Below are 27,119 nucleotides of genomic sequence, written 5' to 3'. Positions count from 1 at the left end.
GGGAAGCACGGTCCGTCGCAACTGCGCCTCTTCAAGCGGCTTTTTAAAAAAAGCGCAAGACGTTTTCATCTTGCGAAGCAAGCCCATAGGGAAATTCGTCTAGCGAAGCAACGCAAAACCGAAAAACCCTTTCGTCTAGCGAGTTTTTCGTCTTGCGAGGCATTCGTCTTGCGGGGCACCGCTGTATGGTTGTAAGTGGGATGGGGGGAGGGGAGGGGGGATAAATATGCTCTGTGTTCCTGTATTTGAAAATTCAATTCAAACCCAAAAACACCTGCATGCAAAAATATGGTTTTCAGGAGAATATTGCACTAAAATACTGAGGAATTTTCTTTTTTTTCTTTTTAACAGATGGCTGCAGAAATGTGGAGAACCAGATTAAAGATTGGAAAAATTGGAAATGGGAGAACCAAAATTGACAGATCCTTCTATATGGACATGGAAAGGATGGTCAGTTTCTTACCAAAAAAGACTGTTAAAATTCCCAAATATGAAAAGTAAAAGGCGCCATCCAGCTTACGTGTGGTAGACATGAGAGGACTCTTTGTCCACATTTGACATAATTGCAGAATTCTGACTTCCCAAAATAATAGCACAGAAGAAAATGAGAGAAGGTAATAGAAATGCTCTTACCGCTAGTTTACTAGCGCCACCATTTCCAAGCATTTCCTGCAAAGGAAAGGAAAAGAAAGGTTTTTGATCTTCTCTTGGCTGATACACCCTGGGCATCCCCACTACTCAATTTTAGACATACTGTGCAACAGTTGCTGTCCGCCCCAGGGTAGGAAATCGATATCTCTTGCTGTGATATGAAGCAGTATCTCCATCACCTCTGTTAGCCAGCAGTTTTGTTTGTTTCACAAAGAACAGTTTCATCCCATTGCTTTTCTTTGTTCCTTTTTTCTTATTTTTTTAAAAAACAACTGCCCTACACTTTATAAATAAATAAATAAATAAATAAATAAATAAATAAATAAATAAATAAATAAATAATTGCCTTCACACCATACCCTGGACACCAGGTGACTATCTCTGGGTAGACAGGCTTAGCTTCAACAAGGGAGCAACCTCATGTGATTTTAGTTGATCCAATTTTAAAAAAAATTATCCCAACTGCCTCCCAGCAACCAATGGAAAGGACAGAAGAAGGTAATGGAGAAATTCTTACCATTAAGCCGCCACCGCCACCACCTCCTAGCATGGACATTAGACCCTACAAAGGAAGGAGAAAGCATTGACTGATCCACACATGACATGCACCCCAGCCTCCCACGCTCCAGTATTCTACTACTCCAACTTAGACATGACATATATGAATCGCTCCATTCTCTTGAACTCAGCCATACTGTCATTTAATGTGCATAGGAAGCTTCCTGTATCTCCACAAATTCTCCATTGTCCATATGACATTCTCCTCTAAATCACTGCCTTCCCACACATACTCCTTACTCAATATAGATTTTTTTTCCAGACCCAGAGTACTCCAAAAAGGAGAGGATATGGGAAAATCTGGACAGGGAGGGCAAAATGTGGGAAGGCAGTGATTTAGAGGAGAATGTGAGATAGGTTAGGCTGAGAGACTGTTACTGGCAATTTGTCATCCAGTGTGCTTCATGAGAGAATGGGGATTTGAACGCTAAACTCCCAGTTCATCATTCAAGCCACATCACCACTTTGGTACCGCGGTCTTCTGAGGGCTGCATGTTGCCTATGGGGGTTCCACGCATGTGCTCAGCATACTGACCAGGAGGGAGCATGAGTATGGTTTGGGGAGGGGGCGGCTAAACACATGGTTTCATGGTGGTTTCCCTCAACAAGCAAGTCATGTCCAGAATAAGGATGATGGTGACGATGCTTCAGATTGACATCTGACTTCATGGCAAGATCTGCCCTGCAATGAAAAAGGATTGTGCCTTACCCCTCCACCACCTTCCTCGTCATCACCCCCACCTCCAGCTAGCATAGGGAGCATTGCCTACAAGGAAGTAAAAAGAAAGATCTTTACAGAAAGGCAGGTTACTCTAAGAATAGATGAAGAGTCAGTTGGATCATACCCCAGGCCTTTCAGGTCTATCATCCTGTTTTCGCATCAACCATGACTAAAATTAGACTGATTTGCCCATTTCTGGTTGTGATTTGCTCATATGGGACTTCCTGTGGAGGGCATCCCAGAGTTTTTGCTCCACCATTGAAAATTCTCTCTCTTCACACCCACCCGTTGAACTGTAGTTGGTTGTAGGACAATGGATGCTCAAAAGTGTCCTGGAGGAGGGAGATGCATGGAAGTCAGGTGCTTGAAGGCTTTGCAGGAAGCAAACCACTTTTAGTGCTTGTAGGAAGTTGGCTTGCGTCGGAGTGACTCTCTTGGGGTGATGCTATTTGCCTCCCAATAAGAACATCAGCCATGTTTTAGGATGGAATTCTGACTTCCCAAAATAATTGCTCAGAGGAAAATGAAAGAAAGTAATAGAAATGCACTTACCGCTAGTTTGCTAGCGCCACCACCTCCAAGCATCTTCTGCAAAGGAAAGGAAAGGTTTTTGATCTTCTCTTGGGTGATACACACTTGGCATCCCCACTACTCAATTTTAGACATACTGTGCAACAGTTGCTGTCTTCCCCAGGGTAGGAAATTGATATCTCTTGCCATGATATGGACCAGAATATTTTCCTTTTCTTATTTTTTAAAAAACAACTGCCCTACTCTTTCTTTCTTTCTTTCTTTCTTTCTTTCTTTCTTTCTTTCTTTCTTTCTTTCTTTCTTTCTTTCAAATTGCCTTCACACCATACCGTGGGCACCAGGAAACTATCTCTGGGCAGACCAGCTTAGCTTCAACAAGGGAGCAACCTCATGTGACTTTGGTTGATGCAATTTTTTTAAAAAATATATCCCAGTTGCCTCCCACCAACCAAAGAAAAGCACAGAAGAAAAGGGGAGAAGGTGATGGAGAAATTCTTACCATTAAGCCGCCACCGCCACCACCTCCAAGCATGGACATTAGATCCTACAAAGGAGGGGGAAAGCATTGACTGATCCACACATGACATGCACCCCCAACCTCCCACACTCCACTGTTCTACTACTCCAACTTAGACATGCCATATATACATTTGCTCCATTCTCTTGAACTCAGCCATACTGACATTTAATGTGCATAGGAAGCTTCCTGTATCTCCACGGATTCTCCATTGTCCATATGACATTCGCCTCTAAATCACTGCCTTCCCACACATACCCCTTACTCAATATAGATTTTTTTTTTTCAGACCAGGGGTACTCCAAAAAGGAGAGGATATGGGAAAATGTGGACTGAGAGAGAGGGATATGTGGGAAGGCAGTGATTTAGAGGAGAATACGAGATAGGTTAGGCTGAGAGACTGTTACTGGCACATTGTCATCCAGTGTGCTTCATGAGAGAATGGGGATTTGAACTCTAAACTCTCAGGCCCTAGTTCATCACCACACTGACTGTTAAACTGATGGACAGGAGAGGGAAAAGGGAGGGGAGAAGGAGCGATCACCCTGTAATATTTATTTCATAGAATCATAGAACTGTAGAGTTGGAATCTACCCTGAGGGCCATCTATTCCAACCCCTTGCAAAGCAGGCATTCTGCTCACAGCCATTGCTGATTATTAACTGAATGGCCAGATAATGGTTCATATTGTTTCCTTTTGTTTTTGTGTGATTATCAGAAACTTTGGGCTTCTTTTCAATGGGGCAACTGAGATCCCCCCCCCCAAAAAAAAGATTGTTGAATGGACCACAGCTTAGTCATAGAGCCTATTGGTATTGGGAGACTTCAACTTCCACGCTGATGCCACTCCCTCCTCACAGGCTCTGGCCTGATGTCTTCCATGGCGACACTAGGGCTCTCCCAGTTTGTTTCGGGCCCCACACATCAAGCAGGCCACACGCTGGATTTGATCTTTGGCGCCGGTATAGATGTGATCATGTCTCCTTCGATGAAGGTGCCATGGTCTGATCACTACGCTCTGAAAGCCAGGATTGACTTTCCACCCCCACCCTGCTTAGGTGGCGAGCCGATTTGGGCTCGCCCGCAGAGGCTGATGGACCCTGATAGATTCCGTCAAGCCTTGCGGGACCTTGCTCCCCCTGGCGACTCATTGACTGAGCTTGTTGAGGGCTGGAATACCCAGCTCCTGGCAGCCATTGATGAGATCGCACCTAAGCGCCCTCTGTGACCCCGCAGAAACCGGGCTCCCTGGTTTACCGAGGAGCTTCGGAAAATGAAGCGGGACCTCAGATGGCTAGAGCGAGTATGGCGGTGTGCCCGTGACGGAGCCTCAAGAACATCTTATAGGGTTTTTATGAAAACCTATGAGATGGCAGTGAAGGCCACTAAGAAGTCTTACTTCTTGGCCTCCATTGCATCCGCTAGTTCTCGCCCGGCACAATTATTTAGTATAATTCGGTCTTTAACGTCCCTTGAAGGACAGCCAAATTTAAATAAAAATCTGACACACAGCTGTGAGGCATTTGCGAGCTTTTTTGCTGAGAAGGTCCTGTTGCTCCGCCATGACCTCCCTGCTAATTTGGATACAATAAAGGAACTGGAGGCCCCTCGACTGTCCTTGAGTCCAGTATTGGACAACTTTGACCGGATATCTCCAGCCGATGTGGACAGATTCCTCCAAGCTGGAAAGCCCACCACCTGTCCTCTTGACCCGTGCCCGTCATGGCTGATTAGAGCGTGTCCAGACGAGGTGCGGGCCCCCCTGGGGGATATCATCAATTTGTCCCTTGGCACCGGGATATTCCCAGGGGAACTGAAGGAGGCGGTGGTGCGTCTGCTCTTAAAGAAAACATCATTAGATCCCTCAGATCTATCCAATTACCGCCCGGTCTCGAATCTTCCATTCCTGGGTAAGGTGATTGAGAGAGCGGTTGCTGAACAGCTTGGTAGGTTTCTGGATGAAACATCTGCTTTGGATCCATTCCAGTCCGGCTTCCGCGTTGGTCATGGGACCGAGACGGCTCTGGTCGCCCTAACAGATGATTTCCGCAGGCAGCTGGATCGAGGCGGGTCGGGGCTGCTGATTCTTCTAGATCTGTCAGCAGCCTTTGACATGGTCGATCACAAACTCCTGGACCACTGCCTTGCCGACGTGGGGATCCAGGGCACAGTCCTTCAATGGCTGCGCTCGTTTCTCTCTGGTTGGGGACAGAGGGTGGCGCTTGGGGGGGAATTGTCATCGCGCCACTCCTTGGTGTGTGGAGTGCCTCAGGGTGCGATTCTCTCCCCAATGCTTTTTAACATCTTTATGCGCCCCCTCGCCCAGCTTGTCCGGAGTTTTGGGCTGGGTTGCCATCAGTATGCTGATGACACCCAACTCTATCTGTTGATGGATGGCCATCCTGACTCGGCCCCAGACACACTGACCAGATGTCTGGAAGCTGTGGCTGGATGGTTACGTGGGAGCCGGTTGAAGTTAAATCCTTTGAAGACAGAGGTCCTCTGGCTGGGGCGGGACGATATGGGATCAAGGGGGCAACTCCCATCTATTGCGGGGGTGCAATTAGTGCCAGCACCGTCCATTAAGAGTTTGGGTGTAATCTTCGATACCTCCCTCTCTATGGAGGCGCAGATTACAGCTATAACAAAGGCGGCATTTTTTCATCTCCGCCAAGCTAAGCAGTTGGCCCCTTACCTCTCTCACCCTGACCTAGCCACTGTGATCCATGCGACGGTCACCTCCAGACTGGATTATTGTAACTCGCTCTACGTGGGGCTGCCCTTGAGACTGACCCAGAAACTCCAGCGGGTGCAGAATGCCGCGGCGAGACTCCTTATGGGGTCTTCGCTGCGAGATCACATTCATCCGGTACTATACCAGCTGCACTGGCTCCCGGTGGAGTACAGGATCAGGTTTAAGGTGCTGGTTTTAACCTTTAAAGCCCTATACGGCCTAGGACCCTCGTACCTACGGGACCGCCTCTCCTGGTATGCCCCACAGAGAAACCTACGGTCTGCAAATAATAACATCCTCAAGGTCCCAGGCCTCAGAGAGGTTAGGCTGGCCTCAACTAGAGCCAGGGCCTCCCTGGCTGCGGCTCCAATCTGGTGGAATGCTCTGTCACAAGAGACTAGGGCCCTGAGGGACCTGACATCTTTCCGCAGGGCCTGCAAGACAGAGTTGTTCCGCCAGGCCTTTGGTCAAGGCGCAGCCTGACTCCCTCCTCTGGCAACCTGCACAGAATTTTGCTTAATTGGTTGCCATCAATTTGATTTAATTAATTTTTATAATGAAATATTTTTAGATTGTCTGACTATTTGACTGTTTGATTATTTGATTGTTGTTAGCCGCCCTGAGCCCGGCTTCGGCTGGGGAGGGCGGGATAGAAATAAAATTTATTATTATTATTATTATTATTATTATTATTATTATTATTATTATTATTATATGATTTGCATGCAGAAGGTTCCCAGATTTGATCCTGGTCATCCCCACTGAAAGGCCCCTGAGAGCTGCTTCTGGTCAGAGTGGCCACCACAGTTCAAGATGAGGACAGCTTCCTTGGTTGCAAAAAAAAAAATTCCTCACATGAAAATTGCTGCCTGTTGTAGTGACTGTAATGTGCTGGCCTCGTTGGTGCATGGATTCTTGTTGTATTTTACGGATATGCTGCTAGCCATCTGAATGTAGCTCACAGACCATGGCTTGAGAACCCCTAGAATGGAGTATCAGAGGTCAGATCTCAAATATCTTCTCAGGCATTGAACTTCCTGGATGATGCTGGGGCATCCAGTCTCTCTCTGCCAACTGACCATCTTTCTTGTAGGGTTGTTGTGAGAATAGAATGGGGGTGGTGGTTAGAAAATCCTATACTGGATGACCAAGACCCTTAGTTGAAGGGTGGGATAGGTGTGTGAGATATATTTCTGTGCGGAGTGGAAATCGATGTGAGGTAACTGTTGCTGCCCACTCATTCAAGTTGTGAACCTTAATCATTTTAAAGGGGAGACACTGTAACTGAAATCCAGCTTTGCTTAACTTACCGGCATCCCGCCTTCATCTTCACCCCCATCTTCATCACCCTGCAAAACAAAACAAAACAGGCATTATTTTCATTTCTACGATGTCTGGCCAGTTACAGAGATGCACTCAGGTGCAGAATGTCAGTGTCACTGTGCTAAGCATTCTGGGAAACAGGTGCCCTGTTGACCTCCAGAGTTTGGAGGACCCCTGGACAAGATAACCTCTGTGATTTCGCCTTCACAACCCTCAGGAAGCCCATCTTGTCACTGACGTTACCACCAGGTCCTCCACCGACTTCACCATTGCTACCATCTACTGGCTTAACAGGCAGATAGCCAATGAGCAGGCAGGCAGTGGCACCTGTGGCCCCTCCCTTTCACCACTACCGCTGTCTGGACCGAAGTGAGAGGCAAGTGATCAAGCAAATCGCAGCCATGAGAAGGAGAAAGTGGGACAGGTGTGTCTATTTCTTGTCAGGAGGGATGGGTGAATATGTCAATTTCCCTTCTTCTCAGGTTTCTTATTTCTCTACTTTTAAAATGGCTTCCCCTACATGTTCACATCAGTTCATGCTTACAATTATTATTATTTTAAAAGTTAAACAACCCTCTGACTTTTAGAAGACATCTGAAGGCAGCCCTGTTTAGGGTCGTTTTTAATGTTTGATGTTTCATTTTTATATTCTGTTGGGGGCCACCCAGAGTAGCTGGGGAAACCCAACCAGATGGGTGGGGTACAAATACATTCTTTCTTTCTTTATTAGTATTATTATTATTAGAGGGCCTCCTGATAGTACAAATATCTGTTTAGATACACATTTGTGTGCATTGTTGCCTAGCATATACATTTTTTTTTTACAAATAATTTCCCCCTAACACAATGCTATTTGTATGTTATTTATCACCAATATATGCATTATTATATACACTTTTCCCTGCAGCAGATGCATTTTTGTTCATGTTACCTGGCTGGAGAACTCCATTGCAAAATTCAGAGAGGAGCGAATTTTCAACGATGGCTGTGTTTCAGTTCAAACATTGTTTTAGAAAGTGTGAATTAGGAAGCTTTGCCTTTAAATGCAAAGAATCAAATTTCTCCGTCCCTGTTTCTCAGTGAGCCCTGCTTGTGACTGAGGCCTTGGCAGATGCCTGACCTTATCAATCTTTGATACTGGTCCCGATTCCATGTATCTGATTCATAATGCAGTCCATTGTCCTCTGGGATACTTGCTGCGACAATGTTCCCAAAACCTCTGCATCCCACTTAGCAACATGCACTTCCCCGTTAAGGCTTACTCATGGATAGAAAAGGCATGCACATTTTGCATATTAATTACAAACATATGAATACCAATCAGAACAGAGGTCACATCACCTGGAAGGACACATTCATGTATTTCTGACAACTTGAAAAATGTACCCTTTTCCTTACAACTCAAGCTTTGAGGCCAAAGCTTTGAACCTATGCTCTTTTAAATTGAACAAGGCCAATAGGTGGCAGAATCAACTGTCTTGTGCTAGTGCCAGGACCAAGTTTGTAAATGTGGGGAGTTTAGCAAACACTCCTCCCCAAATGGTGGCTAGACCCAGCTGCCTAGCACTTCTCAGGGCACTGCTGTGGCCCACGACCATCACATCATTGAGGGCAACTGGCCTAGTTCCCAACTGTTCTCTCAGGTTGAGTTCGCATGTTGTTGGGCCCACCTAGATCTGGTTTGAACCCTTATCCATCAACTGACTCAAAAACATAAAGCCCATTCAGAGCTTCAGTACTGCAAGTAACATCACAAGAAATCCAGGACTTTAAGCACTCGAATGAAACATCTGCACCACGCACCTAAAGCACTAATATAGCACTTTGAACAGCCACAGCTTCCCCCAAAATGTCATCTGGCCTTGCCCAACCGCAAAGTAGGCTGAAGGAATTGCCTCACAGTGCTACAACTCTCAGGGTAGTTTAACAATCAATCTCTCTTCCCAAGGAATTCAGGGTATTGTAGCTGTGAGAGGGGAATAGCCATCTCATAGCCATTTTCAGCACCCATAACAAACTACACTTCCCTGGAGGAGCAGACTTTAGTCTTTCAAACTTTAGCGGTGCCCCATGTGAGGCCAAAATTTAGTGCCCGCTGCCTCTCACGCCCTGCTCAATTCACAACATCATAGTTATGATGCCCTGTGGCGCACTCTAGGCTTGGTGTCCAGTACGGTGGAACTGGTTGCCCTGCCTAAATCCACCTCTGCTTCCCAGAATCCTTTGGGGGAACCCATGGCTATTCACTGTGGTATAATACCACTTGAAATCTGTGGTGCAATTGAAAAGTGATCCCAACCCATTGGATGCATTCTCTCTCTTACCCAAGCCTGTGTTGAGACTGCAAAAAGCAAAGCAGTCCATACAAGGAACTGCATCAACATCTTCGCCTCTCCAAGATTCTTCCACACCTTGATGTTCCTGCAGTAACAGTATTCCGTTCTGCAGCTACATTTAATACATGTGCCAGCAGGCCTGAGTGCCCAAACCCAATGCTGCTATTGTTATAGAATTTCTGCTCCCTTCCTGTCAAGGAAATGCAGCAGGGTGTGTGTGTGTTGCATTGTGCCACGTAAAATGATTTCATTTGCCACACTTGAGGAAAAGGAACAGTGTTGTGTTGCTGCCTGCTTCATATGGGGAGGTCAAACTTCTAAAAAAACAAACTAGTCACACTGCCATAACGATGATCGAAGCAGAGCCATTTCGTTATAAGCCTCCAGAAAACATTTTTATGGGTAATCATTAGGGATGCATGACTCTGCCAATTTTGGTTTCTTGTTTTTTTCCAGTCTTGGCCACTTCCACACCACACCACCTTTAACACAGTATCATACCACTTTGAACAGTCAGGACTTCCCTCCTGAAACAATCCCAGGAGCATATTTGGATATGGGTGCTGATAGTTGTTAGGAGGCCTCTATTTCCACCTCAGAGCTACACTTCTCAGAATGGTTTAGCCATCAATCCCTCTTCACAGGGAACTCTGGGAATTGTAGCTCTTTGGGGGGGAACATAGGGGGGGACCCCTAACAGCTCTCAGCACCCTTAACAAACTACAGCTCCCAGAATTCCTTGATGGAAGCCATGGCTATTTAAAGTCATATCATAGTGCAGGGGTCAGCAAACTTTTTCAGCAGGGGGCCAGTCCACTGTCCCTCAGACCTTGTAGGGGCCGGACTATATTTTGAAGAAGAAAAATTAGGCAACAGCACCACAATCCCCAGTGGCTGCTTACCTGTGTCTTGCGAGTGGCAGGGGCTGGTGGTGGCGGTGGGACAATGACTGGCCCACGAAAGGGCTCCAGAGAGGGTCTGCTTAAAATGGTGGCCACTCAAGCACTGCTGCTGCTGCTGGCACCAACAAAGCCCAGCCCCCTTCCTCCTGTAGGCCGGGTGGGGAGAGGCTAGGAAGAGGGAGGGAGTAGGCGCCGCCGCCGTGTGAGGGAGAGGGAAGGAGAGGGAAAGAACATGTACGCTGGCGATGCACGCGGCGATTCCCAGACCGTCCGCAGGCCAGATCCAGAAGGCAATTGGGCCTGATCCGACCCGCGGACCTTAGCTTACCTACCCATGTCATAGTGCTTTAAATGTATGGTGTGAATGTGGCCTCAAATTCAGCAGCAATTTTTAAATTAAGAAGAAGAAAAACATCCCCATGAAAGTTCAGCAGCATTTTAGTGTACTGTATATTATTTTATATGCACTAGGGCTGTGCATGACCTCACAACCCGATCTGAGGCCTGACCTGGAACACTGAATTGGCCGTGACCCAGATCAGGCCCTGAATGAATCCTGCAGGTAAAGCTTCTGTGAAGCAACACCTTGCAACAAGAAGGACTAATCTCTCCTGATGAACAGTTTCTATGACCCAGCACAGCTCTTCAGATGGACTAGCACTGGCTCTTTTAAAAAGGGGGGGGCAGGGTGGGATTAGGTAATGTAAGTCCCTTACCTGCATTCAGGTTTAGATGTAGCATAATCCAATATATCATTATAGGACTCTATCAATTCATTCCCATCTCATTCTGTTGCTTGTGTGGATGAGACCTATTTTGAACTTTCTTTGGTGGTGCCACCTTGAGTTCCATCAGGGGAAAAGATGGGGTATATATAAATATATAATGATAATAATGATAATGGTGGTCATTCTGGGATTTGAGGGCTCAAGCTTCTGCTTCCACTTTGCCCTTGCCAAGAACCTAATGATTTTGGCTGATCCATCTGGCCCAGAGAAGGTGTGCCAAATCTCTTTATCTATGCACAACACTCTTTGAATCTGATGCCCTTTTCGCTGATAAGATTCATTTACCTTGGTCTCCCTTATCGGTGCTCAGGTCCCTTTTGCAAACAACAAAGAAACCATTCTAAGGTTGGTCCAAGAGTAGCAGAGTCCCTGTTGATTCAGAACAGCACTGTGGTTTCATTAGCTGGTTCAGTGGCGATATTGCAGCAAGCTCATTCAAAGGGGCATCTGATGATGACAAAGGATTGTGATAAGCCAAGGATCATGAACTTCAAATCATGATAAGACAAGGATATTGCTTTAATAAACCATAATACATATGTGATTCAAACACCAGGGGCTTTGTTAGGGGTGGCTCAGGGGGTTACCAGGAGACCCCAGAACTCCTGCCTTTCCCCCCTTTATTTTTATTTTTTAAACTTTGCTAATAGGGTAGTTGGCAAACTGCATCTTCATTTCCCACCATCTTCTTTTCCCAGGTGCATGTATTAACAGCAGGGATGGGAAGATATCCCAATTTTGATCCTCTCAGTTTCTCATTTTCCCCTTATACTGTCACTTAGCAAACCTTACCGGCTCTGGGAGTGCATGAAGTCAATCCATTGTTGGAGCACTGAATAAGAAAAATATGAGAATGTGGATTGTAACACTCCCAAGAAGGTGGTATGTACTCAGCCCTAGTTAACAACAAGGCAATCAGTTTGCTCATTGTTATTTGTACAGGTCTGGGAATTATGTCTGAGCTGCTTCTTCTGCTAAAAACTACAGGCGATTTATTCACAATTTTATCTAACAGGGTTAGAGAGAGAAAATGTTCCCATTAATATTTAAGATGAGCCTAACTGAGTCTCATCTCCCAAAACAATACGAGAGGTGAAACACAGTAGTCCTTCAAGATTTGCTGTTCTCTGAATTTTCAAATGCAGTTCTCCAGCCAAGTAATACATTTTTTCAAATGCCTATACAATGCAGAGTGTGCATAAAAATGCATCTAACAAGTGAACATTGCATATGTTAGGGAAACCCGCTTTGCAAGAAGAAGTTCATTAGGCTTTTTGCATACATATTTAATTTTAGGAGAAATTTGCACAAAAACACTAACGAATTTTCACAAGGACTTAAAATGCATTGCTAAATGAGAAATCAACAGAGTTCAGAATTGACAGCTTGGCCCAGCCCTAATCAAGGGAGATGTTATTAGAAAGTTAGTTGAATGACCTCAGCAGCTATGGATTTTGCCTTCCAAAGGGTACAGCAAAAATCCGAAACAGACATGGCTGTGTCCAGCGTCCAGGCATTTTCCAGCACATCAAAGAAGTGTCAGATAATATTTCTGTGCCAGCTGCAGAAGTGCCAACAGCCATGGGATGCCACGTCCAGTTGCCCTTTGCATCCTTCTTTTCCTTGGATGCAGCCATGTTGTTCCATACTGTGGTTAGGCTGATGCAATCCATCCCGTGACCTTTCCTTATTGATAAACCTATTATCCACATGCCTTTTGACAAAGGAAACATTGAGATTTGGACCCACTGAGCCTTCCCAAAGTGAGTATAAATGCTGGGGTTTGGAAAGGACAGTTTGCGCTTTGAGTAGTATCTCAAAGAGTGAAAAGAAGGAGACCGGCAAAATGAAGCTGCTGTATCCATTGGTTGTGTTCCTTTTTGTGGCGGTGTCTGTACAGAGCTTGGTAAGAGGGGAGTAATTCAGTGGGCTGGGTTTCATGCTAAAAACAAACTTAGAAGCTTCCAGCTAAAGACTTGGTACAGATTAAACCAGTGTATGGATGTCAGCTTTCTGTGACCCCTTTTCTGGCCTTGTGCAGCTCTCCCCTCTGTCTAGACCAGGAGTGGGGAAACTCTGGCTCTCCATATGTTGCTAACCAACAACTTCCATCAGCCCCAGCAAGCATGGCCAATGGCCAGGAATGATGGCAGTTGTTATTAAGTGCGTTGTCCTGGATTCCCACTGTATGTGCATACTCTGTGAAGGTTACCAGTATTGCTAGTTTTGCTAGAGGTGTTGCTAAAAAACAGAAAAGCTTTTTAAAGGGGGGGGGGCTCAGTGCAGGCCAATATTACATTAAAATGGATGGGTGGTACCCATTGTTAGCCATAGATGAGAGCCATTGAAATTTATGAACTTACATTTATTGATTGTGGTGGTTTAGTGATTTTAGTTTACAAAGTATGATTAGCATTGGATGTTTTACAAAATTCCAACGGGCACAGCTAATTGCTGCATAAAGGGACCAGCCTCTCTCTCCTTTATCATTTAGCTCCGGCTGTAGCAACTGCTATTTTGTCTAATAACTGCAGATGTTAACCAGCTTATCCCTCTTATACTGGTTGTTGAAATTTAGTTTTAAGCTTTTGGGGGGGTTATGATTAATTTGCTTACTGGCTTCAGTTTGGCATTCAGCATTGAGCCCAAAGCAACACAAGTGCATTTCCAATGAAACTTATTGATCCATGTTGCCCTCATCCTGCCACCTTCTTTCTTTGTTGATTTGTACTTTTGGTTCCAACCCCCTTCCCACCCCCTTTCCCATTATATTTCACTTTCCAGATCTGTGATTTGGGGGAAAGAGACTTGCTCTTCTCCCCCCCCCTTCCCCCGCCCCGGTCATCTTTGTCACCATCTTCCTCTCTGATATAACACTGTTAAGTACTCTCTTGGAGGGCTCTGAATTAAATAATAAATAAACAACAACACAGGTGACAAATCCCTTTGAAATATGATTTTATTTGACAACCTCTGTAAACTGTTAAGACCTTTTTTCCTTTTTCCCTTCAGTGTATAATGCAAGTTGTTTCAATGCCCCATTTTCAATTTTTACATTTTACAATTGTATCAAGTTCATTTACTCCTGATTTTTTTAATCCTTCTTTTGACTTTATCATCAAAAGCCCCTCATGTTGCATTGATATTTATATGTATGTTTTGTTTCTGTTTAGGAAAAATGAAGTGAAAAATAGATTTTAAAAAAACACAGAGAAAAATAAAGTATTCTGAACACTGATGGCATTTTTCTCTTTCAGGGTTCTGTGGGCGCCGTAAGTATCTGTTTTATCTGTTTATGACATGTATGGACTGCAACAGTGTCAGGAAACTGAACTTGCAGAAAGACTCTTTTGTTGGTTCTCTGCTCTAATTAAACTTCCAAGGAATTATTTAAAATTCCACAATTGGAGGCAACAATGGTTCTGAATACTGTAGTCCCTCGGGTTACAGACGCTTCAGGTTACAGACTCTGCTAACCCAGAAATATTACCTCGGGTTAAGAATTTACCTCAGGAAGAGAACAGAAATCGTGCGGTGGCAGCGGGCGGCCCCATTAGCTAAAGTGGTGCTTCAGGTTAAGAACAGTTTCAGGTTAAGAACGGACCTCCAGAACGAATTAAGTGCTTAACCTGATGGCCATTTTCTTTTTTCAGGGTCTCAAGGAAATGGTGGTTTTCTTGAGTCAAAATGAGAGTACCCCTAAACAATTTTTTTTTAGAAAAAAGCACTGCCTATATGGACTAGAGAACACCCAAAACCAAAGGAGTAGAACAACATTGTTGTTCATTCCTGTCCCTTAATAGGGCTCCCACAGACTGTTTAAAAGTCACTGAGCATAGGCAGAAGGAAGATCTACCTGAGAAAGGAAGGCTTAATTCACAGTAATGTGTTACCAGGCAATAAGAATCCAGAGTGTGTCTGTGCCAATCAGCCGGTCTATAAGAAGAGCTGTGCGTTGGGACACAGGAAAGTCCCTGGGCAAGAGTCAGATCTTCTCCCCAAGTGAGGCAGGGTTGCTCCATCAGCACAACTGGAAGACACCAGTCAACTCGCACATCTGCTGATAAGCCACCATTCACTGCTATACAACATTACACTAGGGGATGGCACCACACACATCAACTCTTAAGGGGTGGATGTGTCTTCAGCCCCTCAGTATTCCTTAGCAGGGGACTTAGCCTCCCCCCCCCCCGATATTGAGGGGGTGGAGGTCTAACCACCGAGCATCAAAGGAAGGCTTCTCCTGAGTGTGAGAGAGGAGGAGCCGCGATCAATGAAACTGTGCAAAGCCTGCTCTCGATGATGTGGCTCCTTCCAATGATGGATACATGACACATGTATGTGTGACATGCTGCACTGATGGGGCCCCAATCTTCGGTCCAAGGAGGCGTCTCTGAAAGGCATCTTGCTGAGTGGGCAGCTCTTACCCACCAACCCTGGCCCTACCATTGCCTGGGATATTTATTTGTTTGTTTTTTATTCCACTCTTCAGCTAAAATTGGAACCCAAGTCACCCAAAAAAAAGGCAGTGGGGGGGGGGAATCCTTTCCCTCTGGCTTACAATCGAAAACAAAACAAAATGGATTGGCACAGAGGAGGAAATCTGTAAACTGAGCTGCAAGTTCTTCCAGTGACTCGCTAGACAGGGAAAGGTCAAGGAGAGACAGAATTAGAGGTGGCTCCCAGCTGCAGCGATGGAGTGGTCCTGCCTCACTTCTGTTCTCTTTGCTACTGCAGCCTGTGACATATTCATCCTTGTTTGTTTGTTTATTGCATTTATATTCCCTCTTTTTTTCTCCAAGGAGCTCAGGTTGGTGTGCATAGTTCTCCCCTTCTCATTTAATCCCCAGAACAACTCAGTGAATTAAGTTAGGTGGAGAGGCAGGGACTGGGCCAAGGTCACCCAATGAGTTTCATGACAGAATCAGGATTTGAACCCCGGTCTCCCAGGTCCTAGTCCAACAATCTAACCATTCTGATTCTCTCATCATCTTATCGTATATAACTCTGTTGAGCACTATGCAGACTGATGGCAATTTTCTCTTTCAGAAAGGCAAAGGTGCGCTGGAAGTAAGTACCTGTGGTCTTTCTCTGTGGCTCTATGGACCATGCCAAACCCTTAATTTCCAGAAGAATGCTTTTGTTACTTCACTTTATTTATTCCACTCTTCAGCTAAAATTGGACCCTAGGTCACCCCCCAAAAAGGGGGGGGGGAATCCTCTCCCTCTGGCTTACAATTGAAAACAAAACAAATTGGAATGGCACAGAGGAGGAAATCTGTAAAATGAGCTGCAAGTTCTTCCAATGACTCGCCAGACAGGAATAGGTCAAAGAGACACAGAATCAGAGGTGGCCTCCCAGCTGCAGCGATGGAGTGGTCCTACCTCTCTTCTGCTCTCTCTGCTAGTGCAGCCTGTGACATATTCATCCTTGTTTGTTTGTTTATTGCATTCATATTCTCTTCCCCACCCCCAAGGTGCTCAGGTTGGTGTGCATAGTTCTCCCCTCCTCATTTATTCCCCACAACAATTCAATGAATTAAGTTAGGTGGAGAGGCAGGGACTGGGCCAAGGTCACCCAATGAGTTTCATGACAGAATCAGGATTTGAACCCTAGTCTCCCAGGTCCTAGTCCAACAATCTAACCATTCTGATTCTCTCATCATCTTATCGTATATAACTCTGTTGAGCACTATGCAGACTGATGGCAATTTTCTCTTTCAGAAAGTCCAAGGTGGGCTAAAGGTAAGTAGCTGTGGTCCTTCTCTGTGGCTGCCAAATATGGACTATGCCAAACCCTTAATCTGCAGAAGAATGCTTTTGTTACTTCACTTTTTTATTCCACTTTTTAGCTAAAATTGGTCCCCAGGTCACAAAAAAGTGAGGGTCCTTTCCCTCTGGCTTACAATTGAAAACAAAACAAAATGGATTGGCACAGAGGAAGAAATCTGTAAATGAGCTGCAAGTTCTTCCAATGACTCACTAGACAGGGATAGGTCAAAGAGACACAGAATCAGAGATGGCCTCCCAGCTGCAGTGATGGGGTGGTCATGCCTCTCTTCTGCTCTCTCTGCTACTGCAGCCTGTGACATATTCATCCTTGTTTGTTTGTTTGTTTGTTGCATTTATACTCTCTTTTTTCTCTCCAAGGAGCTCAAGTTGGTGTGCGTAGTTCTCCTTTCCTCATTTAATCCCCACAAAAATTCAATGAATTAAGTTAGATGGAGAGAGAGGGACTGGCCCAAGGTCACCCAATTAGTTTCATGACAGAATGAGGATTTGGGTTTTTTTGTTTTATATATATATATATATATATATATATATTGATTGAAGTTTCAGAAAAAGGAATTGCATAAAGACAAAAAATACAAGAATAAAATACAAGAATAAAAAACAAAAACAAAAATACAAGAAAAATACAGAATAAGTACACAGATAAAAAAATAAAAATAAAAGATCAGCCTTTCCATATCTTACATTCATATCCTTGTTTCCCTGACCTCCTCATACCTCCCTTTTTTGTATTCCAATTCAATTAATTAATTCAGCAATTTCTTTCCCTCCTTATTATCCTGATCTTTGATCTTAATATATTATAACTTTAAATTTTTACCTATTTAAAAATCCAATTTTCCATATTTAAAGACAGAATGAGGATTTGAACCCTGGTCCCCCAGGTCCTAGTCCAACTATCTAATCACTCTGAATCTCTCATCAGCTTCTTTTATATAACTCTGTTGAACACTATGCAGACTGATGGCAATTTTCTCTTTCAGAAAGGCAAAGATAAGCTGCATGTAAGTAGCTGTGGTCCTTCTCTGTGGCTGCCAAATATGGACTATGCCAAACCCTTAATCTGCAAAAGAATGCTTTCGTTACTTCACTTGCTTTTAATTGTGCTTGTGTGGATTTGTTTTTTAAAGTCGCCAAGATTAAGGAGGAGGGAGATCTATCTGTGTAGTGAAAGAGTGAATTCACAGTGTTTTATTAGTGAGACAAAAGCCCTTCAAATCTTGTTGAACTGCATCATGCATCAACCTCAGCCAACATAGATAATAGTGAAGGCTGATGGGAGTTGTAGGTCAACATAATCTGGAGGGTCAGGTGTTTCCCACTCCTCCTAAGCTCTCCCACATGGGTTGAAAAGCTGCCATTCATTGCTATGTGGGAAAACAAAGCATAAACCTGCCTACCAGGCCCGACACAGAGTAATTGGGCCCTACCTTTGCTCAGTTTATTATTTACATTAAAAAAGAACTCTATTTTATCTCTAAAAGTGACTCCCAGAGAACTAATTTTAAGAAGAAAAAACAAAACAGAACCACTGCCTTCAGGCTTACAATTTAAAAAGATGCAAAAATTCAAATGGGAGCCAGCCCTGATCTGAGGTTTTGTCAGTGCACACCAGCACTGCAAGCCACCACTTTGATTTCCCCAAATGATGGAGTGTCGCTGCAAGGCATCATGGGGAAACTCCAATGCCTGCCTAAAACTCTTACAATAACCGCTGCTATAGGCAGGACTCTGCTACTTTCCTAGGGGCTACCTCAAAATGGCAGCCTGACCTGGTCTCAGGTTGTGTCAGCACACAAGATTTGATGTAACAAATGAGCTTTCCATGCTCAAGGATGGGATTTCCATGTCCATTCAAACCTCAGTGACCTAGAGCATCTGCCAGGAGAATCTTTCATGTACCCAAGGTTTGTTGATGGAAAAGCAGAACTGAATCACCCTTGTTTTATTTTTCATTCCTCAGGGTCATGTGAAGCACAAAAGAGATCTTGTGAGTATATTGTAATGCATCACATTGGCAACACACACACACACACACACACACACACACACACACACACACCCCACTACAGGGTCAGCCCGATCCTCCTCCTCACGTGCAGCCCCTCTAATGACTACTATAGTCCCTATGACAAGGACTGGCAGATCTAAGCAGTCCTTCTCTTATATAACCCTATTGTACATTATGCAATAATAATAATAATAATAATAATAATAATAATAATAATAATAATAATACTGCAGATAAAAATAAATGACTCTCAAGATTGCTGGCATTTTTCTCTTTCAGGAGGCTTTGGATGACGATGTGGATGTAAGTATGTGCATTCTCTGTGACATGTAAGGACCGCAACAGGGTCAAGAAACTTAATTTGCAGAAATACTCTCTTGTTGGTTCCCTGCCCCCCTCTAATTAAGCTTCAGAGGCATTACTTAAAATTCCACAGATGGAGGCAGCATTTCTTCTGAATACATTCTATGCCGGAATGCACAGAAGAGGAGAGGGGTCTTGGACTCAAATCTTGCTTGTGCGTTTCCTGCAGGTTTCTGGTTGGTTATTGTGAGAATAGGCTAGATAGGACACCAGACTATCCATGTAATAAGAGAGTAAATGCGCACTGCACTATAACTGAGATGAAGAAGAAATACCCAGGGTGGACTGTGCCAATAGGCCTAGAATTCTGAAAAAGGAGTGTGAAGTTGGAACACAGCCTAGGGAGCAAAACATGCTCATTACTTCTAGGCGTACCTGAGCCAGGGCTCAGAAACTGACCTTGCAATGGCCATATCCCACCTTCCTGGGTCCAGTGCTGCCTGAGGGGCGGGCATTAGTGTACCCCTTTCTTTTCTGTTCTTTTCTTTTCGCCATATCATTTTTACTAATTTTACAATAATGCTTTCCATTACAATTTCTCCTCTTATATTTTACAATTTGGCGTTTTAGGGCCATGACTTCCTTCAAACTTTCCTTATGATTTTCTACCTTTCATTTCAAATTTCTGCATTTTCACTACTTAACCATTGCTTTCAAATCAAAAACATCAAAGCACCATATTTTCTTATTCTTCTCTGCGGTGATTTTTATACCTTTCCTTACAAAGCTTCTTGCAATCCTACCAACGTGTTTGATTGACTACAATTGTCTTTCAAACAATTTACAAATTTAGTCCAGTCCTTGATGAACTTCTGGTCCCGCTGTTCTCGGATTCTTCCCTTCATTTTGGCCAGTTCCGCATTCCCCATTAACTTCAATTGCCATTCTTCCTTTGTCAGTAATTCCTCTTGTTTCCACTTCTGTGCTAATAAAATTCTTGCTGTGGTTGTTGCATATAGGAAAAGCTTAGTATCTTGTCTGTTACGTAGTGTACCTCTTTCTTGCACCTTGCCTTTCTTCATTTGAGGCCCTTGTCGCCACCAAATAAGAGATCAATAATTTCCCAGGTTGCCTCTTATCAAACAGCCTCCAAAACTTCCCCTAGGTCTCTTTAAAGCCTTCTTTAGGTAGCCAAGATGTAGACTGTCTACAGTAAGCTAAGGTCACACAGCTTTACGAAACGTAAATCCACTGGGGCAAGGAAATCATGGTGTTTGACTCTGGTAGGCACTATGGGGACTGATGGTCATTTTCTTTTTCAGGATCTCCAGGAGGAAGTACTTGAGGTGAGTATCTGTGGGGCTTTCTGTGTTTGCATCCTATATAACGGATTAGAGTAGCACCAAAAGGCTCAGGAGCAGAATAACACAGTGGTTTGTTCTCTTCCCTTAATTGGGTTACCACAGAATATTTAAAGGTCATTGAGGAAAAGAAGGAGGAAGAGCAGAAAGGAAGGCTGAACTGACAGAACTGAGAAGAGGAAACTTCAGTTCCCAGGATTCAGTTCCCAGTCATGTGCTTTAAATCTAGGGCGTGAAATATCCCTAGGTTATTAAGAGCATTCCTTGTCTCAGGTGGGTTTCCACAGAGACCCAATAACAGTGATCAGCTGTGGCGATCCATTGAGTTTGATATATGTTTCTGCCAAGGGCCAGCCCAACCGCTAGGCAAGGTGAGGTGACAGCCTTGGGCAGCAGGATCCACAGGGGCAGAAGGTCTGGCATCCAAGGAATGCACTGTCTGCTGGTGACACTGAGAGCCCCACCCCAGCAGTGGCCTCAGATTCCCACTTCAGTTGTTGGGTGTAGTTTATTTTATTCCTCCCCTTCCTCCCAATGTGGATCTTCACTCACCCCTCCTTCCTTGGTGGGGAGGGGAGGATTTTGCAGTTTGCCCAGATACCAAAACATCTTAGACCAGCCCTGCTTATGCCCCTTTGTCACTGCCACCAGCTGTAGACCTATGATGTGCAAGCTCCTGGGGGGCAAAGGCCAGCACCCCCTTTTCCTCTTTTCATTTTCATCCTCACCTTCCTCTGTCATATAACTGCGTTAAGCACTATATACATTGTCTGCAATTTTCTCTTTCAGGATGTGGTCGATCCATTGGTGGTAGTAAGTATCTGTGAGCTTTCTCTGTTTGTGTCATGAATGGACTGCAATGGTGTAAAAACAAAAATAACTGGCAGAGGAACTCTTTTGTGGTTCCCTTGAATTCTGCTTCCATGGAATTTTTAAAAAGCCAACAGATGTAAGGAGGAGGAAGAACATCCAGCCGTATAATGGAAGAGTGAATTTGCACTGTTCTGTTAGTAAGGCACAAAAGAACCCAGGATGGATCTGTGCCAATATGCCTGGCATCCTGAAAAAGGAGTGTAAGCCTGAACACAGCTGAGCAATGGGGAAAGAGGACCATTAGTCCAAAGTGCATATTGGCTCAATGTAGTATTATACAACTTATCCTTTAATTGGTGGAGTAAAGGACCTAATTTCCGCTCCATGATTCCAAAGGAGGCAATCCACAGGCATTAATACAGCACTCTCCTGTGGGAGCCAGCCCTGCTCTCAGGCTATGTCACTGCGCACCAGCACTGCCTTGATGTCTGGATCTGCAAGCCACCATTTTCATTTCCCACAATGTCCAGCATGCAGGATTTGACATAACAAAGGCCTTTCAACTCCAAGGATGGGATTTTCATGCCCAGTGACTCAGAACATCTGCCAAGAGAGTCTTGCCTGTCTGCAAGGTTGTATATGGAAAAGCAGGATTGTTTTATTTTTCATCCCTCAGAACCCCCTTTCGCTGATAAAAAGAGATCTTGTGAACATGTTGTAATGTGGCACATTGGCAAATGACACACACCTGCACAGAAACAGCCCAATTTTCCTTCTCAAGTGTAGCACCCCTAGTGACTACCAAAAGGGCTGGCAGATCTAAGCAGTCCTTCCTGTTATCCCTCTCATCAAAGTCTTCTCTTACATAATCCCATTGTGCATTATGCCAACTGAAAGCAATTTTCTCTTTCAAAATGTCAAATATGTGATTGACTCAATGACAGTACATATCTGTGGGCTGTTTATTTTTCTTACTCTGTCCCCTGGTGCCCACTATTCTGGGGCATTGTGGGAACGTGTAAAGCTTCCAGCTTCCAGTGGAGATCTGGAGCATTATAGGGGATGTAAAGGTTTCTATTTATATGTCACTCAAGCTACAAAATCCTTAGGCATCAGAAACACTAAGAAATGAGACTAGGGTGGTCCCATTGTAGCTTGATGTTCTCCAGGGCAGCAGGTGGCACCTGCTGAAGACAAGCTAAGTGAAGTCAAAGCAGAAGGTAGGCAAAAGCAGGACCTTGGACAGTTCCAAATAACCCAATTGGTTGAAACTACCTGGAATGGCAATAAAATGCTAACATGGCCATTGGACCACGAGAGGCAGGGAGAAGTTTGTTAGGCTGTGGAGGGGTGTTGGGATTTGGAGGTTTGGTTGACTGGGGAGGAGAGTGTCCTATTTTGAGATTCTTTGCCTTGATCGACAAAGGGAGGATCGGGTTGCTATTATGACATTTTTGTCTGGACACAGCTGCTTTCATATTCAGATCCCCAAAACAGCAAAAAAAATAAAAATGAATTTTAATATTCCCCAAAGCTAGGGATGGGGAACCTACAATGCTCCAAGTGTTGTTGGACACCTACAACTCCCACCTCCCCTGGCTATTTGCCGCTCTGGTGGGGGCTGAGGGAATTTGAAGTCCAACGTCTTAAGCACCACAGGTTCCAGTGTAGAAAATGTGTGCAGAAAATTATGGCTATAAAATAAAAGAGGCATTCAAAAATATGTACCTTACTGTTGAATCATAGACTCATAGAGTCATCCAGTTGGAAGGGAACCCAGGGGTCTAGTCCAACCCCCTGCTGTGCAGGAATCTCAACTAGATCATACCAGACAGATGGCCATCCAACCTCTGCTTATATACCCTTGGAGGAGAGTCCACCACCTTCCGAGGGAGTCTGTTCCACTGTTGAACAGCTCTTACTATCAGAAAGTTGTTGAATGTATTGAATGTGTTGAGAGGAGGGTGTTTTTATTTTCTTAAGAAACTTCATATAAAATGTATACAATTAAATGCAGACTTCTAATGTGTTCCTTGAAACATCAAGACAGGATGGGAACAGACCTCTGATCCAGGAATGATGAACCAGGAACGATGGACCAAATCAGCTGCCCATTCCATCCTTAATAGTAATTGTTCTTTGCTTCCTAGACTGAAGAAGAGGTAGCTCAGCCTGAAAGTGGCAACAACCACGGCAGAGGCCATGGCAGAGGCAAAGACAAAGGCAAAGGCAAAGGCAAAGGCAAAGGCAAAGGCCATCACCATGGCCATGGCAAAGGTGAAGGCAAAGGCCATCACCATGGCCATGGCAAAGGCAAAGGCAAAAAGAATGAGGTGAGAAATGAGGGCACATTTTTATGGATCGCTCTTTCCTACCTTTCCTTCTGATCCTTGGCTTTTGGGGCTCTCTTCTGGCTACCCAGGTGCAGTCATAGGTCAGTCACATGACCAGGGAGGAAATGCAGTCCCGCCAAACATAACAAAAGAAGTAACAAAATGGGCATTCAAATGTGTGCATGCAAAACGTAATGGGCGGCTTCAAACCACAGTCACTGTTCTGCAAGCCCATCTTATTGTTTATCTTTAGAAGAAGCTTGGACCAGACAACCCTGAAAGCAGAGGACTGCTTTGAATCAGTGGCATAGCATGGGGGGCACGGGGCAGTCACCCCAGACACAAAATTGTTAGGGGTGCAAAATTTCAACACCCAGTGCTGCCTCAATACAGCTGCACACTTCCACAGCTGGGCTCTGTTGAAAACAGCTTCTCCATGAAAAGCAGGAAGTGACCTCTCCAGACAATGGAAAGACTCATCTTTTCTTATCTCTGCAGCTTCAATTTCTTGGATGACATGGACATTGTTAGGCAGTTGAATGCACAAGGGCACCCCATCCATTTCCCTCCCACCCCAGCTCCGTGTGGCCCCGGGGACTGGCAACCCATGTTACGCCACTGCTTTGACTATTAATTCCATAAGGGCCAACTTCTGTAAAGTCACACGGACACCTGACTGCTGGCTTGAGGTTCTCCTCTGATCTAGGGGGAGGCCATGCCAGAAAGTGGTGCTCCCACTCTATAAAGTTAAAAGCATTTCTTTTATCTTAATAAACATACACTTGCAGTTATGCCACAATCAGACTCTGGGGCTGCCATCAGGAAGCAGTTGTGGAAAAATGATTGTCTCTTTTGTGGTGGTAATGAAGCAACAGGTGCTTGAAACTGGTAGATGGGTTTAGCACTGCTCAGGCTGAATTGTATTTGTTTTGAATGTGTTTCATCAACCACTTTGAACATCTCCATTTAGAGAGGAGAATGGGAAATTAGTGCAAGTTTACTGAGAAGTAAATATATCGGAAAGTCAGTAGTTTGAATCCCTGCAACGGGGTGAGCTCCCGTTGTTTGGTCCCAGCTCCTGCCAACCTAGCAGTTCAAAAGCACACCAAAGTGCAAGTAGATAAATAGGTACCACTCTGGCGGGGAGGTAAATGGCGTTTCCATGCGCTGCTCTGGTTTCGCCAGAAGCAGCTTAATCATGCTGGCCACATGACCAAGAAAAACTGTCTGTGGACAAATGTCGGCTCCCTCGGCCAGTAAAGCGAGATGAGCGCCGCAACCCCAGAGTCATTCGCGACTGGACTTAACTGTCAGGGGTCCTTTACCTTTAAATATATAATAGGGTTTCCGTATTTCTAAAAGTGAAAATCCAGACAAAGTTGTTGAGCTCCCCCCCCCCCCATGTTGTTGAGGACATATGGCAGCCCTACATCTGTTGAGCAGCTTGGGGGGGGGGGGAGATTGTTCAGCTGGCGACTACTAGATGCTTCTTAATTATTTTAAAATGAGAAATTGTAAGATACCAGTAGGCCCCTCAACGAACTCTTAGTTATTTTAAAAAAATTAATTTTCAAGTCTGCTTGACCAGAGATAAGGATGGGGATGTAATAAAACTTGTGTTCTCTCTTTAGGTGGAACCAGTAAATGAGAATGAGGAGTAAGCAGAAAGGACCCCACCACCTGTAAGTTCTCTAATACAGATGATCTGCTTAAAATAAAAATAAATCCAGTAGCCTTCAATGTTAAACCCAGCTTAATTGTATTTAACAAACTTCATTCATTCTTATGCTCTGCCTTCCCCAAACCCCAATGCGTATTGACATTAAGACATCATCCTTTCTCCCTAGAGCATCAAAGGAGCAGCAGATCTGTGGGGTAGATGAGATACCTTACAGAATTCCTAGCACTAAAATACAGTTCTCAGGATCTGAGCATTGTTTTGTGAGACACTGGGAGCTATGACTGTTAAATGAGTACAGAGCCAGTGTGTACTACATATTTGTGTTTTGTGTGTCTTCCTTTCTTCTATCATGGGGGCGGGGTGTGTGTGTCGCAGCACAGTTGGGGTTCCTACGGGAACAGCCAAAGAATGACTCTTATCACCAGAAATGGCTTCTGTTGCAGATGAGGCAAGCCTGAAAGGCTGCATAAAATGCTGCTCTCTAGGATTCGCGTTACTACATCATATTCTCTGTTCTTTGCCCCCTCCCCAATTTTGCCCACAACAGTCACTCTGCATCATGTACCCCCTGACCATGAGCAAAGTTATTGGTCCATTTCCCCTTTAGGGTCTTTCTCCCCTAAGATTTTATGTGCTTTTGAAAACACTCAAGAGTTTCCCAAGTCTGCTGATTCCTTCTTCTTGCACGGGGGTTACATAAGCAACAGCACTCAGAGCCTGAAAACTGGAAATGGACAGAAGGATGATCTGTGTATTCTAGCAAATGGCTCCTAAACATGATTCATGCTGACAATCCCAGATCAACCATGAATGAGAACCCACTTTTCGTGAAATTTATACACTGCTTGATTGTAAACACACACACATCTCAAAGCAGTTTACAAAGAGAGAGAAAACTATAAAATTATCGGCAAAAACAGTTGAAAGCAAGTATTTAAAACATAAATAATAAAATCAGCTATAAACGAAAAGGAAATTAAAACACACATCAACATTCTATGTATCTGGGTAGGCTTGTCTAAATAAAAATGTTTGTAGCAGACACTAAAAAGAGGACAGTAAATGAACAGTGGATATCATGTGACACTCATAACAGTGCCAGTCCCACAGATCAAAGGGGCTGAGTGGGAATATACGAGGTAAGGCAATCTTGAAGATAAACCAGTCCCAAGTTGTTAAATGTTTTATATATTAATAGAAACAACTTGAACCTGGCCTAGTATCAAACCGTCAACAAGTGCAGATCTCTGAGAACAGAGGTTTATTTGCACAACTCTCAGCTTGCTGCTTTTTTCTCTCTTTTCAGCATTCACTTAAATCTAAAGCAAGAATTGGCCACTGGACCAGCTATCCTGCTCCCTGCTAATCAAAGACAACAAACTGCATCATGAAACAACCAGAGTTGCCATGGTGATGGTGATCATCAGTTGCTCGTGAATGGTTTTTGTTCTGTCTTGTCTGCTGGGTTGAGGAAAGCTTCAAAACAATAAAAATTAGCAAGCATCCAATTTCCAATGCGTGGGGTCTGTTTATTTGCCACAACTGTATGAATATGGCCAAAGAAGTCCTCAGCAATAGAAATGCTTGTGCTCCCACCTTAGTTATTTGTGATACATGGAGCCAAGGTGGGATGGAGAACCAAATCTCTTGAACCAAATCTCCTGGAGGCAACTGAGCAATGACAACCAGGAAATCATCCACTTACAGTCCTGGGTTTGGCATTTCTAAAGACCAAATGTTTGCTTCTGACTGTAGGTGTCCCC

The 27,119-nt window shown here is 44.3% G+C and overlaps 2 protein-coding genes across 2 annotated transcripts in view; one reads left to right on the top strand and one right to left on the bottom strand.

Annotated features, from left to right (window-relative positions):
- The window catches only part of LOC310711153 (uncharacterized protein), a 30,896-nt gene extending 21,375 nt beyond the window's left edge, over positions 1-9,521 (bottom strand). The window contains exons 1-7 of the mRNA XM_083512621.1: positions 9,360-9,521; positions 7,023-7,061; positions 2,961-3,005; positions 2,483-2,518; positions 1,919-1,975; positions 1,169-1,213; positions 634-669 (exon numbers count right to left, since the gene is read on the bottom strand). Coding sequence (XP_083368747.1) covers positions 634-669; positions 1,169-1,213; positions 1,919-1,975; positions 2,483-2,518; positions 2,961-3,005; positions 7,023-7,061; positions 9,360-9,419 — 318 coding nt within the window. The 5' untranslated portion in view covers positions 9,420-9,521. The remainder of the gene's footprint in view (positions 1-633; positions 670-1,168; positions 1,214-1,918; positions 1,976-2,482; positions 2,519-2,960; positions 3,006-7,022; positions 7,062-9,359) is intronic.
- Positions 9,522-12,850: 3,329 nt separating this feature from the next.
- On the top strand, positions 12,851-26,864 carry LOC310712362 (uncharacterized protein). The gene is made up of 12 exons (XM_083515333.1): positions 12,851-12,967; positions 14,319-14,333; positions 16,111-16,131; positions 16,786-16,806; positions 17,838-17,858; positions 18,818-18,844; positions 19,145-19,168; positions 20,491-20,514; positions 21,319-21,342; positions 23,493-23,675; positions 25,307-25,357; positions 26,663-26,864. Exons 1-11 carry the CDS (start codon positions 12,908-12,910, stop codon positions 25,334-25,336), a joined length of 450 nt encoding a protein of 149 aa, XP_083371459.1. The 5' UTR covers positions 12,851-12,907; the 3' UTR covers positions 25,337-25,357; positions 26,663-26,864.
- The last annotated feature ends 255 nt before the right edge of the window (positions 26,865-27,119 follow it).

Source organism: Podarcis liolepis (genome assembly GCF_965112155.1).
Source record: "Podarcis liolepis genome assembly, chromosome: 7".
NCBI lineage: Eukaryota > Metazoa > Chordata > Lepidosauria > Squamata > Lacertidae > Podarcis > Podarcis liolepis.
Note: the sequence above shows the minus strand (reverse complement) of the source record. Positions and strands in the feature narration are given on the sequence as shown.